General features: G+C 44.7%; 1 protein-coding gene across 1 annotated transcript in view; it reads right to left on the bottom strand.

Moving 5' to 3' along the window:
* Positions 1–26,608, bottom strand: part of LOC309601981 (lens epithelium-derived growth factor-like) — a 92,253-nt gene that overhangs the window by 43,954 nt on the left and 21,691 nt on the right. The window contains exons 5-7 of the mRNA XM_082335242.1: positions 19,720–19,836; positions 9,664–9,759; positions 9,214–9,276 (exon numbers count right to left, since the gene is read on the bottom strand). Of these exons, the coding sequence (XP_082191368.1) occupies positions 9,214–9,276; positions 9,664–9,759; positions 19,720–19,836 (276 nt within the window). The remainder of the gene's footprint in view (positions 1–9,213; positions 9,277–9,663; positions 9,760–19,719; positions 19,837–26,608) is intronic.

Below are 26,608 nucleotides of genomic sequence, written 5' to 3'. Positions count from 1 at the left end.
AAACCAGAGACCCAACCCTCAACTGTCGCTCCCATAGTCAAGAAGGAACAATGGAAAGGGAAGTCAACTCGGTTAGCGAGGGAGAAAGAAGCTTCTCCTAAGAGGGAGCAGGAGAGGAAAAATCAGAAGAGGCAGCCTGTTCTGCAGCAGAGCAGTCACAAGAACAGGAGGGGGAAGAGACAGAAATCATAAACGAGTCAGAAACCACCCGGTCCCTATCCCTGAGTGAGCTGTGAGATACGCAGAAAGATTTTGGCCGTCATCCAGGCGAGCAAATTATCACCTGGTTGCTCTGATGATGGGATACTGGGGCCAACAGTCAGGAATTAGAGGGCAAGGAAGCCCAGCAGCTGGGATCCTTCGCTAGGGACCAGAGTATCGACAAAGGAATCGGAAGAGGGGCAACAACCCACAGCCTCTGGAGGCAGCTCCTGTTGAGCGTGAAGGCAAGGTATCCCCTCAAGGAAGACCTTGTAAACTACCGAGGCAAGTGGACCACCACTGAGGGAAGTATCCAGTATCTGAGGGAATAAGCAGCAGTGGAGGTGATATGCCAATACCCTGGTGATAATGGATTGGACAGACATTGAGGCACCAACTGTGGCTAGACTGGCCTGCCTTTCTCTTCTCAAGGAAAAGGGTACTGTGGGCGCACGCCTCACGCCACTCTGTGGTTCTATCTGCGCGACCACAGGGAGGACATGAGGAAGTGGGACAGTGCACCTACCTCGAACCTAGAAGATCAGGTAAGTGGCTTGCAAGGAAAAGGGTCCATCCAGGAAGATTACTGCTCCGGTTGCTGTTGAGCAATTCCCCAGGCAGAGCAGAAGGGCTGATCCTCCTTCTGATCCTAATGAAGGGACTTCTGGTTTGCAGTTACAGGAGTCAGGTAATGAATACTCCGACCAGGAATAGAAGGGCCCTGCCTCTGGCCAGGTGGAGGAAAGGGACAATCGGGTTTATTGACCTGTATGGATCTGATGGCCTGGCACATCGGACCCACGGGAGTATAAGGCTCTGGTGGACACCAGTGCACAGCGTGCCCTAATGCCATCAGGGTACAAGGGGGCAGAACCCAACTGGATTTCTGGAGAGACAGGGGGATCCCAACAGTTGTCTGCATTGGAGGCTGGGGTGAGCCTAACAGGGTACAAGTGGCAGAAGCATCCTACTGTGACCGGCCTGGAGTCTCCGTGCGTCCTTGGCATAGGCTACCTCAGGAGTGGGTACTTCAAAGACCCAAAAGGGTACCAGTGCGCCTTTGGTGTAGCTGCCGTGGGTACAGAGAAGATTAAACAGGTGTCTACCTTGCCCGGCCTCTTGGAGGATCCCTCCGTTGTGGGCTTGCTGTGGGTCGAAGAACAGCAGGTGTCGATTGCTACCATGACGGCACACCGGCAGCAATATTGCACCAACCAAGACTCCCTGGTTCCCATCCATGAGTTTTTTTTGCCATCGACTGGAGAACCAAGGAGTGATCAGCAAGATGTGCTCACCCTTTAACAGTCCCATATGGCCAGTGCGAAAGTCTGACGGAGGGTGGAGTCTGACAGTGGACTACAGTGGCCTGAACAAAGTCACGCTGTCGTTGAGTGCTGCCATACTGGACATGCTAGAACTTCAATATGAACTGGAGTCAAAGGTGGCCAAGTGGTATGCCTCAACTGATATTGCCAATGCGTTTTCCTCGATCCCTTTGGGAGCAGAGTGCAGGCCACAGTTTGCTTTCATGTGGTGGAGGGGTGTCCAGTACACCTGGAATCGACTGCCCCAGGGGTGGAAGCACAGCCGTACCATTTGCCATGGACTGATCCAGACTGCACTGGAACAGGGTGCAGCCCCTCAACACCTGCAATACATCGATGACATCATCGTGTGGCACAACACAGCAGAGGAAGCGTTTGTGTTTCCTTCTGAAAGCTGGTTTTGCCGTAAAACAAAGCAAGGTCAAAGGACCTGCACAGGAGATCCATTTTTTAGGAATAAAATGGCAAGATGGGCATCGTCAGATCCCAATGGATGTGATCAATAAGATAACAGCTATGTCCCCACCAGATAACAAAAAAGAAACACAAGCTTTCTTAGGCGTTGTGGGTTTCTGGAGAATGCATATTCCAGGTTACAGATTGTGAGCCCTCTCTATCGAGTGACCTGAAAGAAGAACAGTTTTGGATGGGGCCCTGAGCAGGGACAAGCCTTTGAACAGATTAAACAGGAAATTGTTCATGCGGTAGCCCTTGGGACAGTCCGGACAGGACAAGCTGTGAGAAACGTGCTTTACAGCACAGCCGGGGAGCATGGCTCCACCTGGAGCCTCTGGCGGAAAGCACCTGGAGAGACTCGAGGTTGACCTCTAGGGTTTTGGAGATGAGGACATAGAGGATCTGAGGCCTGCTACACCCTGACTGAAAAAGAGATACTAGCAGTATATGAAGGGAGTTCGAGCCCATGTCCCACAGTGCCCATGTCCCAAAGAGATGCCACTGAAGAACAAATCAGCAACCATCAAGTGGATCAAGCTACTCAGATTGCCACAATCGACAAAGACCTGGACTGGGAACATAAAGGGGAACTATTTGTAGCTCTATGAAGCTCGTGAAACATCAGGACATATAGGATGAGATGTCACCTATAGCTGGCCAAGAGACCAAGGGGTGGACTTGTCTAAAGATTCTATTATACAAATAACAAAGGACTGAAATTTGTGCATTAGTGAAAAAGCTAAACAACAAAAAATATTGAGGCATGGAAGATGACATTTAAAGCACCGATTTGGAGATGCGTGGCAAGTAGACTGCAAGTAGACTACATTGGACCTTTGTGCAGGACTACTAGGGGGCATTGATAGGTCCTAGCCATCGTAAAAATGACTACAGGCTGGCTGGAGACTTACCCAGTGACCCATGTCACTGCTAAAAGCACAGTAGTAGGTCTCGAAAAACAAATTTTGTGGAGACATGGTACACCTGAAAGAATTGAGTCTGACAATGGCTGTCATTTCAAAAATGAAATGATACAGTTAGGAACAGCTGAACATGGAATTGACTGGATATACCGTATTCCCTATTATCCCCAGGCCTTGGGAAAGGTAGAATGGCATAATGGACTCCTGAAAATCATGCTACAAGCCCGAGGAAAAGGGGATATGAGAAATTGGGATGTTCATTTGGCAGAAGCCACTTGGCTTGTAAACACTGGAGAGGCATCATCCCAACCAGGCCCAGGCCAGGCTAGACCTGTGTTACCTCCCTAAGTCTGACTCTCCCCTTTTAGATTGGAGGCTTGAGACATAGCTGATCAAGATGGTTATATTTACTGATTAAGCAACACACCTTTAAAAAGCTAATAATACCTTAGTTGGCTAACAAACTCACCACTATTATTAGTAACATTAGTACACAATTATATCACTGCAAGTAATATTGAGTTATGATTCCATTGCTTATTAGTAGTATCGTTATTGATACACAGTTATATTACTATAAAGAAAACTTATAAAACACACACATAAGTGCTATTAAGTTGCAATTCTATTGCCTTTCCTCCTGCACTTAGTAGTAAGGCACAAGCCTATCCCTCCATACAAGTTTATTCCTTCTTACTCCATCCTCCCACACCAAGTCTTCTGGACATAAGCCTGATGGAGAGTCCAGCAGGTTGTCCAAGGGGGTTCCCTCCAGTGTCCTGGGGAGCTTGGCTCTGCAGGTCAGCTTCACCACCGTCTGTAGGCCTCTGCACTTCTACCGTTGCAAAATCCCTCAGTTCTTTGTCCTCCACCTGATTTTATACCTTATTCCCCATTTTTTCTTTTCCTGAACACACCTTTTAACCACCCCTGCAACCTCCTTTTCTCCACCCAAACACGTCCCAAACAAACAACCCACCCCTAATTACTTTTTCCTCATTGGTCCCAATTCTGTTACATCTCTACCCAAATTCGGTGTTTCCGACATTGTTACCTAGGCAATTTCAGCCTAATATGGTATTACAGTATTACTGATACAGTTACCTAGATGAAGGTGGCCTTGCATCCCAAGGCTCCTGTACTGGGTCTGGCTGGGATGGAGTTAATTTTCTTCATAGCAGCTTGTATGGTGCTGTGTTTTAGATTTGTGACCAGAACAATGCTGATAACACACCAATGTTTTAGCTATTGCTGAACAGTGGTTGCACAGCGTCAAGGCCTTCTCTGTGTCTCACTCTGCCCGCCCCCCCCCCCCCCCCCCAGTGAACAGATGGGGATGCACAAGAGGTTGGGAGGGAACACAACCAGGACAGCTGACCCGAACTAACCAAAGAGATATTCCATGCTATATAATGTCATGTTCAGTAAAAAAAAAAAAACAAACACGGAGAAGAGAGGGGTTTAGGTAGGTTAGCCATCTTTTGCCATCTTTTGCTCAGGAACTGTCTGGGCATCAGTCTACCCATGGGAGGTGGTGAGTGATTGCCTTTGCATCACTTGTTTTGTTTTGTTTTCTTCCTCTCTTCTTCCACTTCTCCTTTGCTTATTAATTTTTATCGCAACCCATGAGTTTTCTTGCTTTTACTCTTCTTTTCCTCTTCCCCTGTCCCACTGGGGGTGAGGAGTGAGCGAGCGGCTGTGTGGTGCTTAGCTGCCTACTGAGGTTAACCCACAACAACTCCCTTCTGACTCTATGGTCCATGCTGGTTATATTTTGTTTCCATTATATGCTTTTTGGACAGAATTATCTTACTTTAGCCTTGATAGCCCTACCTACTCCTAATTAAGCACAAGCTAGTTTTAAGCTAGTTTTGAAGGACAGGGAGATCACTCACCAATTACCATCATGGGCAAAACAGACTCGACTTGGGGAAAAATAATTTAATCTGTTGCCAATTAAAAATAGAGTAGGATGGTGAGAAACAAAGACAAAACTAAAAACACCCCCCCACCACCCCACCCCTTCTTCCCAGACTCAACTTCACTCCTTTGTTCCCGACTCTTCTACCTCCTGCCCCCACGAGCAGTGCGGGGAGGGTGGTAGGGAATGGGGGGTTGCGGTCAGTTCGTAACAGTTCGTCTCTGCCGCTCCTTCCTCACACTTTTCCCTTGCTCCAGCATGGATCCTTTCCACGGGGTACAGTCCTTCAGCAACAGACTGCACCATCATGGGTTCCCCACGGGCCGGTTGTTCTGCTCTGGCGTTGTTTTCTCAGCATTTACCACCCTTAAATATGTTTTTGCAGAGGCGCTGTAAAGTCATCTGAGTGGTTCAGTATTGGTGCGCAGTCAGTCCATTTTGTCTGTTGCTGAGCTGTCTGGAACTGGCTATGACCAGCACAGGGCAGTCCATGACCTCCTCCTACACAGGTCATCCCTGCAGCCTGCCCCTGCTACCAAAACCTTGCCAATTATGCCCAATACATCTCTCCAACCCTTCCCCTATCCGCTAACCCCTCCAATCCCAACCCTCACCCCAACCCCAAATCCTCCAAGCCCACCCTTACCCTACCCACCAACCCCTAGCCTAACCTCCAAGTCCTTTAACCCCCAAACATACCCCAACTGCCAACCCATCCAAGCCCAAAACTTCCACTAATAGCCAACCTCAACTCTTCCTCTACCCACCAACCTCTTCCAAGCCCTGACACATCCCCTAACTGCCAACCCTTCCCCTACCCATGAAGGACTTCAAAGCCCAACCCATCCAAACTCATCAACCCCTCTCCAAGCCCAACTCTTACCTTGCCAGCAAACCCCTCCAAGCCCAACCCTTACTCTGCCTGACAACCCCTCAAAATCCAAACCCTCAAAGCCCAACCCTTATCCTGTCTACCCATCCCTCCAATCCCAACCCCTACCCTATCCACCAAGCCCTCCAAGCTCAACTCATATCCAGACAGTTAAGCCCTCAAAGACCTACCCTTAAACCTAGCTGCTCGCCCCTCTAAGCTCAACCCCTCCAGGCCCATCCCTTAACCCTAAGTACCAAGCACTCTAAGCCCAAACCTTACCCTATCCACCAACCCCCTCTCAGCCCAACCTCTAGTCTAAACCCCAACTCCTCTAACTGCCAACATCTCTAACCACCAACCCTTGTAAGCCCAAGGCCTAGCCAACCCCTCCAACCCCAACTTTTACCCTTCCTGCCAATTCCTCCAAGCCCAACCCATACACCTAGCCTAAAATCCAACCACTCTAACCCCAACTGAAAGGAGCTCAAACCCAACCCCCAGCCTAATGCCCAACCCCTCTAAACACAAGGCCTAGTCTAACCACCAAACTTGCTAACACCAACGCTCTACCCTAACCGCACCCCTCTAACCAAAACACTTACCCTAACTGCCAACCCCTCTGAGCCCAACCCTCAGCCTGACCCCCCAACTCCTTAAACTCCAACACTTTACCCAACCCAAATGCCAACCCCTCTTACCCTGACCCTTCCCCTAACCGCCAAACCTTCCAAGCCCAATGCTTCCAAGCCCTGCTGCCAACACCTCCAAGCTCAACCCTTACCCTGCTCACCAACCTCTCCAAGCCTAACCCTTACCCTGTCCGCCAACCCCTCAGTGCCCAACCCTTACCTTGCCTGTCAACCTGTCAAAGCCCAACACTTTCCCTAACCCCAAATACTCCAAGCCCAACCTTTTCCATGCCCGCCAACTCCTTGAACCCCACCCCTTCCAAGTACAGCCCTTATCCTATCCACCAACCCCTGCCCGCCAAACCCAAATAGCCCAACCCTTACCCTAACCCCAAATCTCCCAAGCCCAACCCTTACTCTTCCCACCAACCCCTCCAAGCCCATCCCTCCCAAGTCCATTAACCATTCCACACCCAACCCCTCAAAGCATGCCAAACCTCTCCAAGACCATTCCCCTCCAAGTCCAATCCGTACTCTACCCAATCCCTCCAGCTCCAACCCTTCTCCTACCCACCCACCCCTCCAAGCCCAATCCTTTCCCTGCTCACCAACCCCAACTCATAACCTACCAGCAACCCCTCTAAGACCAATCCTTACCCTACCCACTAACTCTTCCAAGCCCAACCCATACCCTACCTGATAACCACTCCAAACCCAACCCTTACCCTGCACACCAACTCCTCCAAGCCAAAACCCTACCCTACCAGCCCACCCCTCTCATGCCCAACCTTTATCTTCCCTGCCAGCCCTTGTCCACTCCAACACAATCTTGCAGTCAAATTCTCTTGAGCGCCTACAATGCCTTTTGCAGTAAATTCTTGTCACACTCCGACCCAAGCTCTGGGCTTCCCCACACACACCAGCCAAAACTCACTTCTACTGCTAAGCTCTCATCTGAACTATGTGCTTCTTAAGGGCACGCAGCCATTGCCCACACCAATATAAGTCCTCAGAGCCAACTTCTCTTTCCTGCATATGCCTTGCCTTCCACAGCCCATTCTGTTGCACTCTGACTGCAGTCGAGCACCTTGCTTCCCCTTGCTTGACAGCTGAAACTCGTGTCTACCACTAAGCGCTCATCTCAGCTGCTCACTTAAAAAGGAGACACAGCCACTGCCCACACCAACACAAGTGCTCACAGCCATTTTCTCTTTCCTGCCTACAACTGCCTTCTGCAGCTAATTCTTGTTGTGCTCTGACTGAAGCTCTGGGCACTCTCCTCGCTCACCAGCCAAAAACCATCTTTATCAACAAGCTGTTCTCTTGACTGTGCAAGGACCTGCAGACACTGCCCGTGCCAACACAATATTCACAGCCAAATTCTCCTACCTGCCCACACTTCCCTTCTACAGCCCATTCTTGTCACAGTTCAAAGCTCTTGTCTTGTAGCCAAAGCTCTTGTCTTGAAACACAAGAATGGGCTGCAAACAGCAAGTGTAGTTGACAAGAGAACTTGGCTGTGAGCACTTGCATTGGTGTGGGCAGTTAGCTGCATGTCTTTGTAAGGGTATGTGGAAGGAGAGTGTCTGCTCCTTTAAGGGTATCTGGTCAAAGAAGACATAAACAGGAACATACAGAGACAAACCTGACTGACACACGTACTACAGGTACGTTGGACAGAAAAGGAAGATTAAAGAAAATGTACCCCTTTGTACATCTTTGTCCACTACATATACTTGTAGCCTTGTTAGTACCAAAAGTATCAAAACTAGCTCTAGCTCATGCCACTGACATGGGGATGGATGCAATTAGTCCAGTTTTATACGAATAAGGTCAGGCTCAGACTTAAAAAAAAAAAAAAATCTTAATTCATTTTAAAGAACTTACGGGAGAAGTTTTCAAACACCTTTTTCATCTGAGCAGAGCTGCACATGCCTGACAGAGAAAATAATCTTGGGCCTGGAAGCCATTTTGAGGCCAAGGAACCAGAAAGGTCGAGTGTTTAAAAAGTTCAAGAATGAGATCTCTCTTTCAGAGTGTCATCTGAGAGGTTTTCGTCCCTTTGGGAAGTTAAAAAAAACCAAAACACCCACACAATCTTTTGGCTCCTCAGTGTCCCAGGTTGGAGGCTGGATTTTTAATAAGGTATTATTTAAATTCTGTTTTTTTTAAAAAAGAGAAGCAATTCTCATAAGGACATACAAATGCTGCATCTTTCTTTATCTTTCTGATATTCAGTATGCTAACGATTCATGGCATAGCACACTAAGGCCATGGTTATACCTTCCTACTCATTTCTGCTGCCAGCACTAATGCAAGCAAGTTGAATCAGGAAATGGCTTCAACTTAAAATTAGACTTTACCCCATTTTATTCTAGATCAACTCCCCGATCTGGCTTGCTGTGAGCATTAATGCTTGCACAAGCAGCTGGGACCACTGCTTTCAGAAGGCAGCCAGATTTATGCCGGATTGATGTGACTACATAAGCATAGCCTCATGAAAAGGGACGGTATTTCAAGTGTTTGATTCAGTGTTATGAACAGGTTACAGAAATGTTGGGGGGGGGTCAAAAGAGATTATATTTTGTTAGTGTTTTAACAACAATTTATTCCTTAACATTTCTTATTTACACTAAACCAGGAAAAGATGGGAGTTCCCTACTTTGCATCAAGTTCAAACGCAGAATTGAGAGTGGCAAAATGGCCTCTGGGAAAACAGAAGTTACTACAACCCTTTCAAATTGGAGGTGGGGGTGGTGTGCACAGGGGAAGGTAAAAGCACTATAAACCGACGCAATCTATGATTAAAGAAATCGGACTATCCCATAAGAAAATACCTTCCAATCCAGATTCTAACAAGTTAGTTAGTTAAATATATTGTTACCTTTCTCTTCCTTCCTCTTCTAACAACTTTAGGAGTGCATATATCATTTGTTTTCATCACATCCTATGAAGATAAGAAAAAATAAAGTGTCTTAGCAAACTTAAGATATAGTTTAAATGATCAAGAATTTCTCAGGGAAATCACATAACTGAAGCTTCTGATATGCAACTTACTTTTAGGCAAAAAATTTCATCACATCAAGATGCTTTCTGTTACTAAATATCATTACGTTAAAGTTTGCTCTCTGATGATATCTCTAATTCCCATTAGCTTCAACAAGGGGTATAAATATATCTGAATACATATGAAACTTTACATTTTAAACCACTCCCGAGACAGTCACAGTGCTAGCAACTGTAGCTTCTAAGTATTTGAAGATACGGTTGCAAGTCAAAGTGCACAGTATTAAAGTTAACTTCTTTAGGTTAAAGAGAGTAACATTCCACGTACTTTGCTACTGAGTTTTTCAAACGGGACATCATCTTCTTTGACAGTATCCATCTCTCTGTCTTCTGTAGGTAAATTATTATTCTGTTTACTTGATGACTGAAAATAGAAAAATTAACATGGAGTTAGTTCATTTATAGAAAAACGGAAGTGAAGAAGAGGAACTCAACCATCAGACTGCTTTGCACTTTTGGTTTAAATAGTTTATGGCTATATATGCACATTGCTTCTTTAGATAGACATCAATACCCCCAAATCAAACATGTTCATTTTTATATGTGTACCTCTTGCTCTCTACATTTCTTTCATATTTACAGACAGTTGTCAGAACGGGTCAAAAATATTGCAACATACCATGACAGAACTAACTAACTAACTAACTAACTAAATAAATTACACCAGCACTTATTTTATTCCATTTTATGTTCGTGGTAACATCATTACATTTCTCCATATCAGTACTTCTAAATGTTCATACCAATACTAAAAAATTCATCTGGACAACTGCTTATCTATATATATGGATAAGAGTCATGAATCAGAACAAGCAAACAATATGAATGTAAAGGTGTACAAACAAAATGCAATAGACTACAAACAAGGCATTTAATGGTTTATGAGCTAAAATTTGGTAACACTGATCATCAGTAACTGGATTTTGACAATGCTATGCTTTAAAAACAACAAAACAAAGAACCTTTAGAAGAGCTGGTTTTGAGAGATATATATTTAGATCTATTTTAGAGATATATCTAAGTTTGACAATCAAGAGTTTGTAATACTTGGAAATAATCACCTTAGCCCTGTGAGAGAAAGAAAAAGAGAGTGAAAGAGGGCGCACGCAAAAGAGAGAGAAAAAGAGATTGCAAGATAGGGAGAAAGAGGATGTGAAAGATAGCGAGAGAGAAAGAGATAAAATAGTCAGAGAGTGCCGGGAGGGGGTGGGGGGGTGGGTGGAGGTAGGTAAGGAAGGCGTGAGAGGGAAAGGTAGAGAGGGGGAGAGAAAGAGAGCAGGGGAGAGAGAGAGAGAGAGAGAAAGAGAAAGAGAAAGAGAAAGAGAAAGAGAGAATACATGGGAGAAGATATAAGTTAAGGGGGGGAGAGGGAGAGGAAGAGAGGAATAGAGGGAAGGGGGAGACAGGGGGAGGGAGATGGGGAGGGCGAGAGGGATACAGGAGATGGGGGAGGAAGAGAGAGAAAAAGAGAAGAAGGGGGAGAAACAGAGAGAGGGAAGAGGCAGACAGAGAGTGCGAGAGAGAGAGAGAGAGAGAGAGATGGAGGAAGAGAAGGAGAAAGAGGCAGCAAAAGAGTGGGAGAAAGAGAGAAAAGGGCAGAGGGAAAAGATAGAGCGAGGAATAAATAGCAGGGGAGAAAGATAGGGAGAGAGCGAAAAAAGGTAAGGGGAAAGGAGGGAGAAAGGGAGAGGGAAAAGAGAAGGAAAAGAGAGTGGGGGAGAGAGAAAGAGGGAAGGAAAGAGATATAAAAGGGAAAGAGAAGGGGGGGAGGGAGAGGAGAGGGGAGGGGGAAGGGAGAGACAGAGGAGAGGGAGAGAGAAGCGGGTAGGCAAAGAAAGTTATCGAGACCAAAACAGGCAAGGTGGGAGGGGGGGAGGAACAGAGACGGTGGGGAGAGAGAGATAGGTGGGGTAGCACAGAGATGGAGGGGGGGCTAAGACCAAGACAGAGGGAGACCGAGAGCGTGTGATTGCGACCGGGAGGGGGGTGTCCAAGTCTGAGAGAGGAAGGGGGTGGGGGGCAAAAGAAAAAAGGAGGGGGGGCTGAAAGAGAGTCATGCACACACATAGAGACTGAGAGAGTGATCTAGAGCACTGAGCTTGTTTTCTGGGATTAAGTGGTTATCGAGTCTCATTACAGAAAGCCCAAATGTTGAAGAAGGAAGTAATATACCTGGGATTCGTGATTTCTAAGGGACAAAGACATCTCGGGAATGACCAAAAGGAAGCTATATGCAGAACTCCATAACCAACCACGGTAAAAGAGCTTCGAACCTTTTTGGGAATGACAGGTTGATGCCGATTATGGATCTATAATTATGGACTTTTGGTTAAACCTCTATATGAACTGTTGAAAATAGCCAGACACAATTAATATGGACTGATGAAGCTAAGAGGGCATTCAAGGAACTGAAATTGGAGCTAACGAAGGCTCCAGCTTTGGGCCTACCAGATGTAACAAAACCTTTCTGGCTGTTCTCGTATGAAAGGCAAGGAGTGGCTCTGGGAATTCTGGCCCAGAAGCTGTGTCCTTATAAACGAGCTGTAGCATACTTCTCTAAACAATTGGAAGAAGTAAGCAAAGGATGGCCGGGATGCCTTCAGGCAGTGGCCGCCGTTGTTTTGATTATCCAAGAAGCTCGAAAATATACTTTGGGACAAAAGATGATTGTGCAAACTTCCCACACTGTAACCTCCGTTTTAGAACAAAAAGGGGGACACTGGCTTTCACCATCAAGATTCTTGAAATATCAAGCAGTTTTGATGGAACAGGATGATATAGAAATCGTCACATCTACAATTATCAACCCTGCTTCCTTTTTAAGCGATAAACAGGAAATGGAGACTGTCGTGCATGATTGTATAGAAACTATTGAAACTGTATGTGCAAGCAGACCAGACTTGAAGGAGGAGCCGCTGGAGGAAGCCGACCGAACCTGGTATACTGATGGGAGCAGTTTCGTAAAGAATGGAGTTCGTATGGCAGGATATGCTGTAACCACCACAGACCAACTGGTGGAAGCAAAGTCACTCCCTAAGGGCACATCTGCACAACGAGCTGAAATAATTGCTCTAGTGAGGGCGTTGGAGCTGGCCGAAGGGCTGCGAGTGAATATTTGGACAGATTCAAAATATGACTTTGGTGTAGTTCACGCCCATGGAGCAATTTGGAAGGAACGAGGACTCTTGACTGCTCAAGGAAAAGGTATAAAACATGCTGATATAATTTTGCGACTTTTAGATGCTGTACAACTTCCGTCAGCAGTGGCGATTATGCACTGCAAAGGGCATCAGAGAGGTAACACTGACAGGGAAGTGGGAAATAAATTGGCTGATTACAAGGCAAGACGAGCTGCAGAACAAGGTGAGGTATTAAGTATAATTCCTGAAAAATCTTTGCCACTACCTGAAACAATTGAATATGATGAAAAGGATCAAAAGCTGATCACTAACTTAGGAGCTGAAATCAGCCCATCAGGATGGGCACTGTTGAAAGATAACAGAATAATAGTTCCCTTTAGCATATTATGGAAACTTATAAAAACAGAGCACGACAAAACTCATTGGGGAACTGAAGCCTTATACAACTCTCTTATTAAGCAAATTGTAGCTAGAAATTTATATCCAACTCTAAAGACTGTAGTTAATAGATGTGAAGTATGCTTAAAGAACAACCCAAAAGTAGAAAACCATGTGAAATTTGGAAATATCAGCAAAGGAAATGTTCCAGGTCAAAATTGGCAGATAGATTTCTCGGAACTCCCCAGAAAAGGGGGATATAGTTATTTGCTAGTGTTAACTGACACTTTTTCTGGATGGCCTGAAGCCTTCCCTTGCAGAACAAATAAAGCCCGAGAGGTAACAAGAATCCTGCTAAAGGAAGTTATTCCTAGATTTGGAGTACCAGAGGCGATGTCTTCTGACAGGGGACCACATTTCATATCACAAGTGGTCCAGCAAGTTAGTAAGTTTTTAGGAATCAATTGGAAATTACATACAGCTTATTGCCCACAAGCAAGCGGGCAAGTGGAGAAAATGAACCATTTAATAAAAACACAACTAAGTAAAATTTGTCAGGAAACCAATTTAAGATGGGATCAAGCCCTCCCTATTGCTTTGCTAAGACTCAGAACCAAACCAAGGCCTAAGGAAAATTGAGCCCTTTTGAAATCCTATATGGGAGACCATTTCAAACCAGATATCAGGGGCAAGATCTTACCCAGGTGGGAGAGGTTAATCTGCAACAATATTTAATAGCATTAGGGAAACAATTACAAAAGGTAAATAAATTAGTGATGTCCAGTAGATCATGGGGTTTAGACTCCCCAATCCATCTGTTTAAAGCTGGAGATTGGGTTTATGTTAAAAATATTTCAGGTGATCCCCTCGAAGAAAAATGGAGCGGCCCTTTCCAAGTTCTGCTCACGACCTACACTGCAGTCAAGCTGGAGAAGCACGCTGCCTGGATCCACTATTCCAGGATTAAAAAGGCTCCCGCTCCATGGACAGCAGAACAGCAAACTCCCCTCAAACTGAAACTGAAAAGATTATGATTGGACTTTACATTTTATCTATGACAATCACAGTAACCATGGGTCAAATTTGGCCGGACTCACAATGGTATCAAAATCTCCACTTTGTTATGACCCAGGAAATTGTTCAAACCTTACACAAGAATGATTGTTGGGTGTGTACTTATTTTCCTGAACATGGCAACAAGGGAGTGTCTTTAATAGGAATACCAATTCCTTTCAATACATCCTGGAATAATTTGTGGATAAATCCCAAATTCACCAAAAAGAATGAAACTAACCTTCAAATTTGGGATGTATGGAACCCTAATCTTTCAAATGTCAAGTGCGTAACGACAAACAAGACTGGAATGGGTAATATTTCAGTAGGGCATTACCCATATTGCGATTGGCCGATGCAACTACAAAGAAAGAAACAGCAGAGTGATTACTGGAATGTTCCTAGAGGTAGCAGTTGGTATTGGTTATGCGGTGGTAAAGTCCGAAAAGCCCTGCCTCCAAATTGGTCAGGAACATGCACACTAGGAACAGTGGTCCCTAACATGACAATAATCAATAGGTTACAGGAACAAAGTGGTTGGATAAAAACCTATGTTAAACGAATTAGAAGGGCTCATAATGCCATAGAAGATCGCCCTTATACTTTTCACAGCTTTGTAAGAAGGTTTCTCCCTTGGCTTGGAGTAAGTGAGCTAGAGAAAACAATCGTAAACATATCTGCTGCAATGGAAAAGATGATAGTAAATAGAACCACAGACGCCATACAGGCGTTACAAATTGAAGTATCCAGTCTGTCTCAGGTAGTGTTACAAAACAGAATGGCCCTTGATTTATTGCTGGCCTCGCAAGGGGGAGTCTGTGCTGTAATCAATACCAGTTGTTGTATATATGTCGATCAAAGTGGGAGGATCTCTACGGATCTGGCAGAAATTTGGGAACGAACAGAAGTCCTACATCAGACTGCCCAGGACAACACATCCTGGGGTTTCGAAGAATTATGGCATGATCTTACCTCATGGCTACCTAATTGGACATGGCTAAGGAATCTGTTTGTAATAGGGATAATGGTGATCTGTGTATGCATCCTAGCTTGTGATATGATACAATGCTGCTCTTGTATTTCCAATCTTTCTAAACGTTGATTGAGGCTTGAGCTCTAAAGAGCTGCAACCCTCAATAGGTAAGGGAGGAATGAAAGGGTTAAAAACCACAAGAGCAAGAAAGATGTTGTAAATACCTTAGTCACTTAATTAGATCAGAAGACACCCTGGCATGATATAAGGGTGCCTTACAGTTTGATGTGATTTAGGGAGTAGCTAGAAGAATAGTTATAAGATAAGGGGGGCTCCAGGATAATCCCATCCCAGACAACTGGGCCTTGGGAGAACAAATGCATGGAAGATAGTAAGTCACAATAGAATGACGACAGCCTTGAAGGACACCGTTTACGTGATCCTAGGACTGAGTTTGCGCAGAAGCAAAGGTCAATCAGCGAACACAGTGAAGAAGACTACGAGCCTTCATCTGAAGACCCCCAAAGACCACTTGAAGACCACCACGGGAGACGACTGCGCATGCGGATCGGACATTTGCATATGTTAATAAGTTCCAGGAAATCTCATGTTTATGTAAATGATTTCTCGGAAATCCTGTGAATATGTAGGATTTTATAGTATATAATCTCTGAAAGTCTACCAGATCGGTGGAGCACTCATGGTGGAGAATCCCCAGTGCTGCCCAGCGCTGCAATAAAGAATACCTGCTTAATAGTAACTTTGTTGCAATTGAGTTTCATTTCAGGGACTCTCTGAATACTCCGTTTCTCCCTTGGGGAGATTTGGACTGTGAGGAGAAACATCCGTGAATTTTTGTATCAGAGGGAGGGTGTGAGAGAGACTGAGAAAATTGGGGAGGGGGGGGGGGGGGGGGGAATATCCTGAGAATGAGAGAGCGAAATTGAGAGAGCCGGGGAGAGCGACCCCAAGAGAGGGAGGTGGGGAGGGATAAAGTGAACGAGGGAGAGGCTGAACAAGGGAGAGGCGCTGAGGGAGGCTTTGAGAGAGAGACCGAGAGAGACCGAGCGGTGGGGTAGACCAAGAGACACAGAGAGAGATGTACCAATAGAAAGGCAGAGAGACAGAGATCGAGAGAGTGAAGCCGAGATACACGGATAGAAAGAGGCAGAGAGACCGAGAGGGTATGGGAGAGAGACTGGGGGGGAGAGAGACGCAGACTGAGATCGAGAGTATGAGCAAGACTTAGAAAGAGAGATGGGAAGAAAGAAAGTGGGTGAGAGGGAGTCTGAGAAAGGGGCCGAGAGAGATGGGGTGAGAGATCAAGAGGCAGGGGAGACCCCAAGCAGGGTGGGGAGAGCAAGAGCAAGTGTGGGGAGAGGGAGAGGGAGCATGCGACGGGGGGGAGACGACAAGAGGAGATGGGGGGGGGAGATGGCAAGAGACGGACGGGGGGAGGGGGAGAGTCAAAGAGAGTGAGAGACCAAGTAAGAGCCAGAGGGTGAGGTAAGAGGGGGGCTGAGACTGAGAAAGACTTTGTGTTAGAGAGAAAGAGAGACCCGGAGAGACTGAGGGAGAGACTGACACAGAAGAGCGGAGAGGGAGATAGCTGGGGCGAGAGCCCGGCAGAGAGAGAGACCAAGGGCCTGAGAGTGTGATAAATTGAGAGACTGTGAAATAGAGTAAGAGAGAGGCGGGGGGGGGGGGGGGCCTGAGAGAGTGGTCAAAAGACATAAAGAGCTTTAGAATGGGGGGGGGGGAGATACAAGGTAGGGAGAGAGACAAGGTGAGAGAGAAGGTGCTATAGACAAGGTGGGGGAGACGAGGTGGGAAGGGAGAGGGACAAGGTGGAGGGAGCAAGAGAGAGACAAGGTGGGAGGGAGACACACACAGAGAACATGAGGCGCACACATGCAACGTGAGAGATACAGAGGCACGCAGACAATGTGAAAGAGCTACAGCAGGAGAGAGACAGCGTGCAAGCTTGAGAGGCACACACTGTGAGAGAGAACATGAGACAACGTGAGAGGCAGCGTGAGATGAGAGACAAACAGATACACAATGAGGCAGGCAGAAGAGATGCACGAGAGACAGAGACAGGCACATGAGAGAGACAGACACACCGAGAGACTGACACGAGACATACACAACGAGAGAGAGAGAACAAGAGGTGACAAGCACATGAGGCCGACATGAGACAGGCACAACGAGACAGGGGACACACAAATAGAGAGGGAACATGAGATGAGAGAGACACGAGAGATGGACACAGGCGCAACTAGAGAGCGTGACAGAACAAGAGACATGAGAAACAGACATAAGAGAGAGAGATGAGACAGAGACAGACACGAGTCACACATAGTGAGACAGAGACACGGACAAACAACGAGCGAGGCAGAATGAGCTGCGAGAGAGGCACGCAGCAAGAGATGGGCCCCGAGAGTGAGGTGGAGACCTGCACAATGAGAGAGTGACATACAGCTAGCGAGAGAGGGACAAGAGAGACACCGGGAAAGAGCCAAGAGACATGCAATGAGACAAACTCACGGGACAGACACATAACGAGAGAGAGAGATGAGAGATGAGGCGCAAGAGACATGGAGAGAGAGAGCAAGAGAGAGAGCAAGAGACACAAGACAGCCACAAGATGTGACAAGAGAGCAGGGGGGAGAGACAAGAGACAGACCCACAACTAGAGAGGGGGGGAGGAGTCAACGGGACAGGCACAACAAGAGAAGGATGCGAGAGAGACAACCAGACAGACAGATGCATCAAGAGCCAGGCAGATGAGACTAAAAGAACTAGAGAGAGACAGAACAAGAGACATCAGACAGACAGACACACGAGATACGCGGACACATGAGAGAGAGACAATGAGAGAGACAGTCATAGACACCACAAGATAGAGACAGACACGAGAGACAGACAGACAGTCACGAGACAGGCACAGTCACACAACTAGAGAGAGAGAGAGAGAGAGAGAGACAGAACGAGAGATGCACAAGAGACAGACAGAACTAGAGAGCGAGAGGCAACGTAGAGACAGGCACACGAGACACACACAACGAGAGACAGACAGCCACACGCACACACACGCTGAGAGAGAGACAGCTAGTAAAACCGGTCCTTAACTTGCCTTTGATTAGCTGATTAAAAGACTAATTAGAGAGGCCTACAGAAGAGGAGTCCCTCAGGCTTTTACCATCCCATCTTCTCATTTAAAGGGCTCTCCATGTACTTCTGCCCATTTACCTTGGCAGCACCAACTTGAGACAGTTTGAAAAAATACTTGTGGCTTTAAGCCCACTGCCATCCCCAGCACCACGCAAGCTTTTGCACAGCTTCCCAGCGAAGCACTCCAGCTTAAAAAATATAAATAAAATTGTTTCCCCCACTCACAAAAGCAGGGTCAGCTACTCACATCAATGAACAAATGCTTTTATCAGCACAGTACAATGGCAGGAAAGAGCAGCAGCAACAGGCTAAGTAATACTACCATGATGTTACTTATCAAATCGTGCCCCTAATGTGCAGCAGAGAAGCCATATCATACTGTCCTTAGAAACATGGGTTGGAAACATTAAAGAAAAACCTCAAAGCAACAAGAAGTTGGGAGAGAATCTAGAAAATAAGAAATCCTGACATATCCAGAGTCTCCTTCCTACTACCAACTCATTGTAATAAAAGAACTCTTGACAACATCCATCAATGTAGTATCTAAAACTGTTAAGAATTTAGCACCTAAAATAAAAGGACACTGATATCCTGTAATACAGTAGTTTCCATAAATGAGTCAGAAATAACTGAGATACTACAGATGTATCACTATCATCCTCACTTAGTTTTGTGCTTTTAGGATTATTTAGACCACACATAACACCAACACCTTCATGAAAAGAGACCACACACCTCTCTTCCATACTCTGTGTATGTATGTATGTGTGTGTGAGTGCATGTGTACATCACATGAACAGAGCTAAAAAAAATAAGGATGCAAATCTAAAGATGTTTGTTACAGTGTAATATCAAATGCATAGTGAAGTAGAAAGGTTTTCCCTCTCTCCCTTGTAGTAGAGACTACATACAGCAGCAATAAACAGCAGACATTTCAAATAAATGCAGTTTAAGTTCAAGTACAATATATTTTAAAAGGACACAATCTAGTTTCAGTAGGATTTTAAAACAATACATGCTTATGCAAGCCAAAAAGAAAAACTTTGTCTACATAAACTAGCATATACCAGTTACTGATAGAGACTTCCTGACGCAAAAATTTGATGAGTATGAAAACCCTTACATGCATTCATATGAAGATTTTTAGTAATTTAAATTGACTCTTAAAAAAAATCTTTTTAGTGAGAGTACTCTTTTAGCCTAGACAGAATCTAATGTTGTTGTAGATTTTTCAGCCAAAGTTGTCACAGAGAGAGCCCTACCTGTTCAAGCTATTAAACAGCCTTCAGAAAGAAATTGTGAAACAATACTAAATCTTGACAGTCGTTTCCCCTTTCACTTAGCTAAAAATGCTGTATAAGTTTTCATTAAGTGTATTCTGATTTAGAAAACTAGATCTGTAAAGTAATTCAGTTTCACAAATATTTACTGCACCTGAAAAGCACTACAGAAGGATAAAAATGTTATAATGTTCAAACCTGAAAACAACAAAAAACAGTCACAACACTGACACACTGCTAATTTACAGTAATTATGACTTTAGCAATACATTTTTAAACTTGAAAGATTTTCTGATAAAACAAACCTAATTAATTTAGCCACTCACTTTGGAAATAACAGACTTCCTCCTTTTGGCTTCTCCTTTTTCTTCATTGCCCTCAGTAGGCTCTTGGCAACTTTCGCAAACAGTTTCTTTGACAACACTGTTAACAGCTGGATGGGACTAAAATACAAAAACATCATACTTGAAATCTAAATACCTTCCTAAACTAGAGAATAATGATATTAAAAGTTGCGCTGTATCTGAAGATCTAAGTAACCTCTGGTTAAAGCTGCAAGAATGTTAAAACATCTTATCTAATTTATTAATTCTCAATTTAAATTGAGAAGTGACAGTATTTTCATTATCTACCTTTCAAGCTCTCATGCACTAACAGCAGCTTATATTTAGGTTATAAATATTGCAGGGGAACATTTCCTGAAGTGCAATTTAATAAATGGAAGAGTTCCGAGTCAAACATGACTTGTCAAGATCTTTGGCCAAGAGATGAAGTTACACCAGAAATAAATTCCACCATGGGGTACCTTTTCCAAACATATGACAAACTCCACAAGTGCATTCTTGTATATACCTATAAATGTAATAAAGCCAATCAGCAATTCATCATCAGCAAACACAAGAAACCAAAATCCACTATTTAAAATTTTTGTACAGTTTTTATTTTAAATAATACCAAAAAGCATGGTCAACCTTCTTCCTGGACAATAAATCCATTTTTTTAATTAGCTGTCAATACTAAGTGAGCACAGAAAGCAATTAATCTTTTCCTGAAAATATTAGTAGATTAATATTTCAAAAGGCTGAAGAATTAAAGTAAAAGACATGGAAGTAGAGGAGGAGAAGGCAAAACTACTATTTTTAATTAGATTATTTTATGAATTATGTTCTCATTATTAAATCTTGGCTCTTTTGCATAAAACTGGCAGAACTCCCTCAACTCTCATTTTTTTCCTCCCATTGAGAAAGTGGCTCTAGATTAAAACCCAAGCCACAAGCTCCCTTTTATCCTCCACCTCCCTAACAATTACAATTACCTCTGCAAAGTATAAATAATGCCTTTGGAACATTCTAGCTACTTCCGTCAGCTGAACATAAAATGAAGCTCTCAAAGACTTATCAAGATAAAGTATACTTAGGGAAGGGAGTTAAAAATAATAATAATAACAACAATAAAAAAATCTGTGAAATAAAAATTAATCATCCCTTAGTAATGACTAATGTCTTATCCCTTTACTCTAAGCCCATCTCACATCCAAATTAAAAATTCAATTATTCTGACATCTCAGTATGAATATCCCACTATTAACTTATTCTGCATGTGGCCAGAGTTCTCTATTCACCCTTCATTTTCCAGACACTGAGGACAGCTACATTGTCTTCCCTGCTACTGTCCCAAAAACTGTGCCTCCTCTAAGTAGGTACAAATTTTTTTAAAAAAAAAAAGTATATGTAGATCAAATAACATCTTTAATATGCATCTTTTCCTCTCCAACAACATAGCTAAAAACCTTGCTAGTCTAGTCATAACCACATGTAGTGATTACTGCAATGTACTGGCTGTACACAGTTCCACTTTGAATACTGCTGGAAAAATCCATTTTCCTAGCTTGTCAGATTGTCCACATCACTTTTCCATTGACTCTTCACTCTCCATGAGAGAGCCAAGGGGGCTGACCCAGATTGGCCAAAGGGCTATTCCATACCATATGACATCATGCTCAGCATATAAGCTGGGGGAAGAAGAAGGAAGGGGGGGGGGACACATTCGGCGTAATGGTGTTTGTCTTCCCAAGTAACTGTTAAGTGTGATGGAGCCCTGCTTTCCTGGGGATGGCCGAACATCTGCCTGCTGATGGGAAGTAGTGAATGAATTCCTTGTTTTGTTTTGTTTGCATGCGCAGCTTTTGCTTTGCCTATTTCACTGTTCTATTTTATTTTACTTCAATTATTAAACTGTTCTTATCTCAACCCACGAGTTTTCTCCCTTTTACCCTTCCGATTCTCTCCCCCATCCCACCAAGGGGGAGTGAGCGAGTGGCTGTGTGGTGCTGAGTTGCTAGCTGGGGTTAAACCACGACAACTAGGCACATAGTAACTAGAGAAGGCTTGTGAAGGAGAGATTACCAATGCAAAACTGATATCTAGTATTTCACGTGAAAGTAATGAGGAACATTCAGACAGACCAATTTTTCTTATTTGTACTATAGTATTATCCAGAGGCCCTAGATTGTGATCAAGGTCCACATAAATGGCCTGTAGTCTTTACAACGTTCTGAGCAGGTAAGTATAAACAAAGCAGGAAGAGGACAATTTCTTTGTCTTTAGAGTAACTTTGGGCTTTCTGATGGATGGATAGCTATAATTTAAGCCTAAAAGGTTTATCAGGAGAATATGAAACAGGGGATCACTGACAGACAAGGATTGATTCAAGCAGGCTATGTGACAATTTTGGTGGTAATAAGATGTAACATTGCTTCCAATAAATATAAGAAGGGAGGAAAATACAGTACACTAAGATATGACATAATGAAATGTTGTCGTGATATCTGTGGAGAGCAAGTATTTGCAGCTTAAAAGGTGTGACAGATGCACCCACTCTGAGTGAGTGAACAGTACTTTGGTTCAGGCATAACTGACAAGTAGGCCTGACTGAAATCAGCCTTGCTGTGCAAACTGTGAGAACTGTGCTAGGCCATATCTTCTCAGGGACTAAGGAATCTAGGCCATGTCTTATCAGGAGCTAACAGTACCAGCCCGAGCTGGGACTAGATAAAACTAAAACTGCTACAGCTGCACAGCTGCACATACACCAAAGGGGGGGTGTTGACTACCAGTCAATCATTTTATGCTATAAAAATCTGTAGCCCCTCTGAGCCCATTGAGCTCTCCTGTATGGCAGCAGGCTGCACAGCAGCGATCTCCCCCTTGAGCAGGGATGCCTCTCAAGGTTACTCCTCGAGGTTGAGAGGCCCCTTACCCAGCATCTGATATCTATAATGAGGTAAGCGATGTTTTACATTAGGCCTAAAAGTATATTGTATGCTAGTGACATTTCTATATATCCAGCTATAGCTTAAGTATTAGAAGTGCAGTAAGTAGTAGTGTGTTTGACAGCTGTCTAAATCATTGTCTAAATTATTGCTTAAATTATCATTTAAATCATTGTCAAATCATTGTTAAATCACTGTTTAACATTCAATTATTGCTTAATCACCATTTGATTTTCATTCAATCACTGATTAATTACCATTTGATCATCATTTGATCAGTAATAAAACCCTTTTAGTTAACCCCATAATGATGACTTCTCTTAATAATTCACCTGCGACAAAAATTGGCATAGTCAGCAGGATGGTGGATTCAATCACTGCCTACTTACGGAGGCACGGAGTTAACCCTTCACTGAAATTTTTGGATGATTGGGCGTGTGAAAAGCAGTATAATCGGAATAAGATAAAAGAACAGTTAAACCTTGTAAGAGGGAAACTGAAAGATGGTAAAGAGAAGGGAATAACATGCAAAATGTTGGGAACGTGTTTGGGAGCTGCATATCAGTATAAGAAATGTAAAGAACAGAAAATGAGAGTGTTACAAGATGAGTCTGAACAAAGAAAGCAACAAGAAATGCTGTTATCTCTGCAAATAGACCAATTGCAGAAACAACTGGGGGAGGAAAAATGCAGGAATTTAGAGGATAAACTAGAACTCATGAGAATTCGGGCCCCCAACCCCCCAGATCCTGTGAAAATTCGTAAGCTAATCGTTTCCCCGGAAGACTGGGACAGAGATACTTGGGAGGACCCCAATCAAGAACTTAGCGATGAGAGTGAATTAGATGAATCAGAATTTAAGGTAGCCCCTATTATTAAAACTGAGATATCTGCTGGACCTCAAGGAGGCAACCAGAGAGATACCGTAAAAAACACTCCATGGGACCCCCTTCAATTGGCCAATCTGCATGAAAAATATGGGCAGAAGCCTGGTGAAAGTGAGACAGAGTATCTGTGGCATGTCTCCTTAACTGGAAGTGATCATACTATGTTAGATCAAAGCAAAGCAGATGGCTTTTGGGGACCAGGAATATTCTTGAATGAGGGACCAGCCCCTAACACTGAACCACACTCTATTATGTGGCATAATAGAGTAATAGAGTAGCATATTGGGCAGGGGGCATAGATCCTCAGGACAGAGGGGAGCCCACTGCTATACCATTAAGATCATTAAGCGAACTTTCCACTGCTGTTATAAAGCAGCCTGCCTTCAGGCTATGAATGGCAGGGGTGCATATGGTAATTACCCTATCTATGCCCCAAGCCATGAGACCACTGATAAGGGGAGCCCCTGCTGTTTTAAAATCCTACTTCATTGCAAAAAGGGAAGAAATAAGACAAAACATAGAATATAACGCTCATGAGGGTCAGGACAGCCAACCCCGCCTCCAACCCATCTCAACCTGGGCAGATTTGATGCATGGCATTGTAAATCATAGTCAAGAAATGGGGTGGGACGAACTGACACCAGCAGGGCAATCCCAAGCTAATGCAGACAGCAGACGGATCCAGCAAGTAAAACAGATTCCCCAGAACCCCCGATGCTTTCCCTGATCTCATAAACCCCGTGATGGAAGCTTATCAATGAGATAACACAGATGGCCCTCATATTTATGTTCCAATGGGCCCCCAAAGACAACTAGAGAAATTTTTAATTGACACAGGAGCTCATATTTCAATACTTTCAAATTTGGATGTCCAAAGAATTAATGTTAAGCCCGGCTGACAAAGGGCTAAAATAATAGGATTTACCGGCAAAAGTGAAATATGCCCCTTAGCTAAAGTAAACTTATTATTGCAAGGGGAGAAAAGAATATCAAGACACCAATTAGCAGTAGTTTCAGGGATGGAAAATGTTTTAGGCTTTGATGTATTATAAGGACGAGTTTGGAAACTGCTGGATGGTAGTGTTTGATCTTTTGGCCACGTGGAGTGTCCTTGGTTAGCTGAGTGAAAATTAGCAGCTACCCATGGGTGTCAGGGAACTGGCATAGTTTGCTTGCTGCGAGCTGCACCCACATTGCCTGACTCAAAAATAACTAATGTCCCTCAGTATCCTATCTCTGCAGTTGACCAGATAGGTATTGCAGAGGTCATAGCTGAACTAGAAAAAGACACATTATCTCCCAAATGTACTCCCCATATAATTCCCCAGTGTGGCCAGTTAAAAAAACAGATGGGAAATGGTGCTTAACCATAGACTATAGAAAGTTAAATGCAAACACCACTCCTCTTACGGCCACCGTCCCAAACACTGCTACATTAACTGCCACCCTCCAAGTTGCCGCTCACCCCTGGATGGCGATACTAGATGTAAAAGATATGTTCTTTATGGTGCCGCTGCAGAAGGAAGATAAAAGAAAATTTGCTTTTACCTGGGATGGGATACAATTTACTTTTAAAAAATTTCCTCAGGGCTATAAGCATTCATACAATCATAGAATCATAGAATTGTTTAGGTTGGAAAAGACCTTTAAGATCATCAAGTCCAACCGTAAACCTAGCACTGCCAAGTCCACCACTAAACCATGTCCCTAAGCATCACGTCTACATGTCTTTTAAATACTTCCAGGGACGGGGACTCAACCACTTCCCTGGGCAGCCTGTTCCAGTGCTTGACAATGCTTTCGGTTAAGAAATTTTTCCTAATATCCAACCTAAACCTCCCCTGGCGCAACTTGAGGCAGTTTCCTCTCGCCCTATCACTTGTTACTTGGGAAAAGAGACAGACACCTGCCTCCCGACAACCTCCTGTCAGGTAGTTGTAGAGAGCGATAAGGTCTCCCCTCAGCCTCCTTTTCTCTAGACTAAACAAACCCAGTTCCCTCAGCAACTCCTCATAAGACTTGTGCTCTAGACCCTTCACCAGCTTTGTTGCTCTTCTTTGGACATGCTTGTGGTGGGTTGACCCCGGCTGGATGCCAGGTGCCCACCAAAGCTGCTCTATCACTCCCCCTCCTCAGATGGATAGGGGGAGAAAATATAATGAAAGCCTTGTGGGTCGAGATAAGGACAGGGAGATCACTCAGCAATTACCGTCAGGGGCAAAACAGACTCGATTTGGGGAAATTAATTTAATTACCAATCAAATCAGAGTAGGATAATGACAAATAAGAACAAATCTTAAAACACCTTCCCCCCACCCCTCCCTTCTTCCCAGGCTCAACTTCTACTCCAGATTTTCTCTACCTCCTCCCCCCCCCTCCCCCCCCCCCCGAGCAGCACAGGGGGACGGGGAATGGGTGTTGCGGTCAGTTCATCACACTTTGTCTCTGCCACTCCTTCCTCCTCATACTCTTCCCCTGCTCCAGCGTGGGGTCCCACTTACGGGAGACAGTCCTCCATGAACTGCTCCAGCGTGGGTCCTTTCCACAGGGTGCATTCCTTCAGGAATGGACTGCTCCAGCATGGGTCCCCCACGGGGTCACAAGTCCTGCCAGAAGACCTGCTCCAGCGTGGGCTCCTCTCTCTCCACGGGTTCACAGGTCTTGCCAGGAGCCTGCTCCAGCACAGACTCTCCACGGGGTCACAGCCTCCTTCAGGCACATCCACCTGCTCTGGCATGGGGTCCTCCATGGGCTGCAGGTGGATATCTGCTCCACCATAGACCTCGTTGGGCTGCAGGGGGACAACCTGCCTCACCCTGGTCTTCACCAGGGGCTGCAGGGGAATCTCTGCTCTGGTGCCTGGAGCACCTCCTACCCCTCCTTCTTCACTGACCTTGGTGTCTGCAGAGTTGTTCCTCTCACATATTCTCACTCCTCTCTCTGGCTGCTGTTGCGCAGCAGTTTTTTCCCCTTCTTAAATATGTTATCACAGAGGCGCTACCACCATCACTGATTGGCTCAGCTTTGGCCAGTGGCAGGTCCTTCTTGGAGCCAGCT

Source organism: Platalea leucorodia (genome assembly GCF_965183815.1).
Source record: "Platalea leucorodia genome assembly, chromosome: W".
NCBI lineage: Eukaryota > Metazoa > Chordata > Aves > Pelecaniformes > Threskiornithidae > Platalea > Platalea leucorodia.
This window is presented reverse-complemented; position numbering and strand designations above follow the sequence as displayed.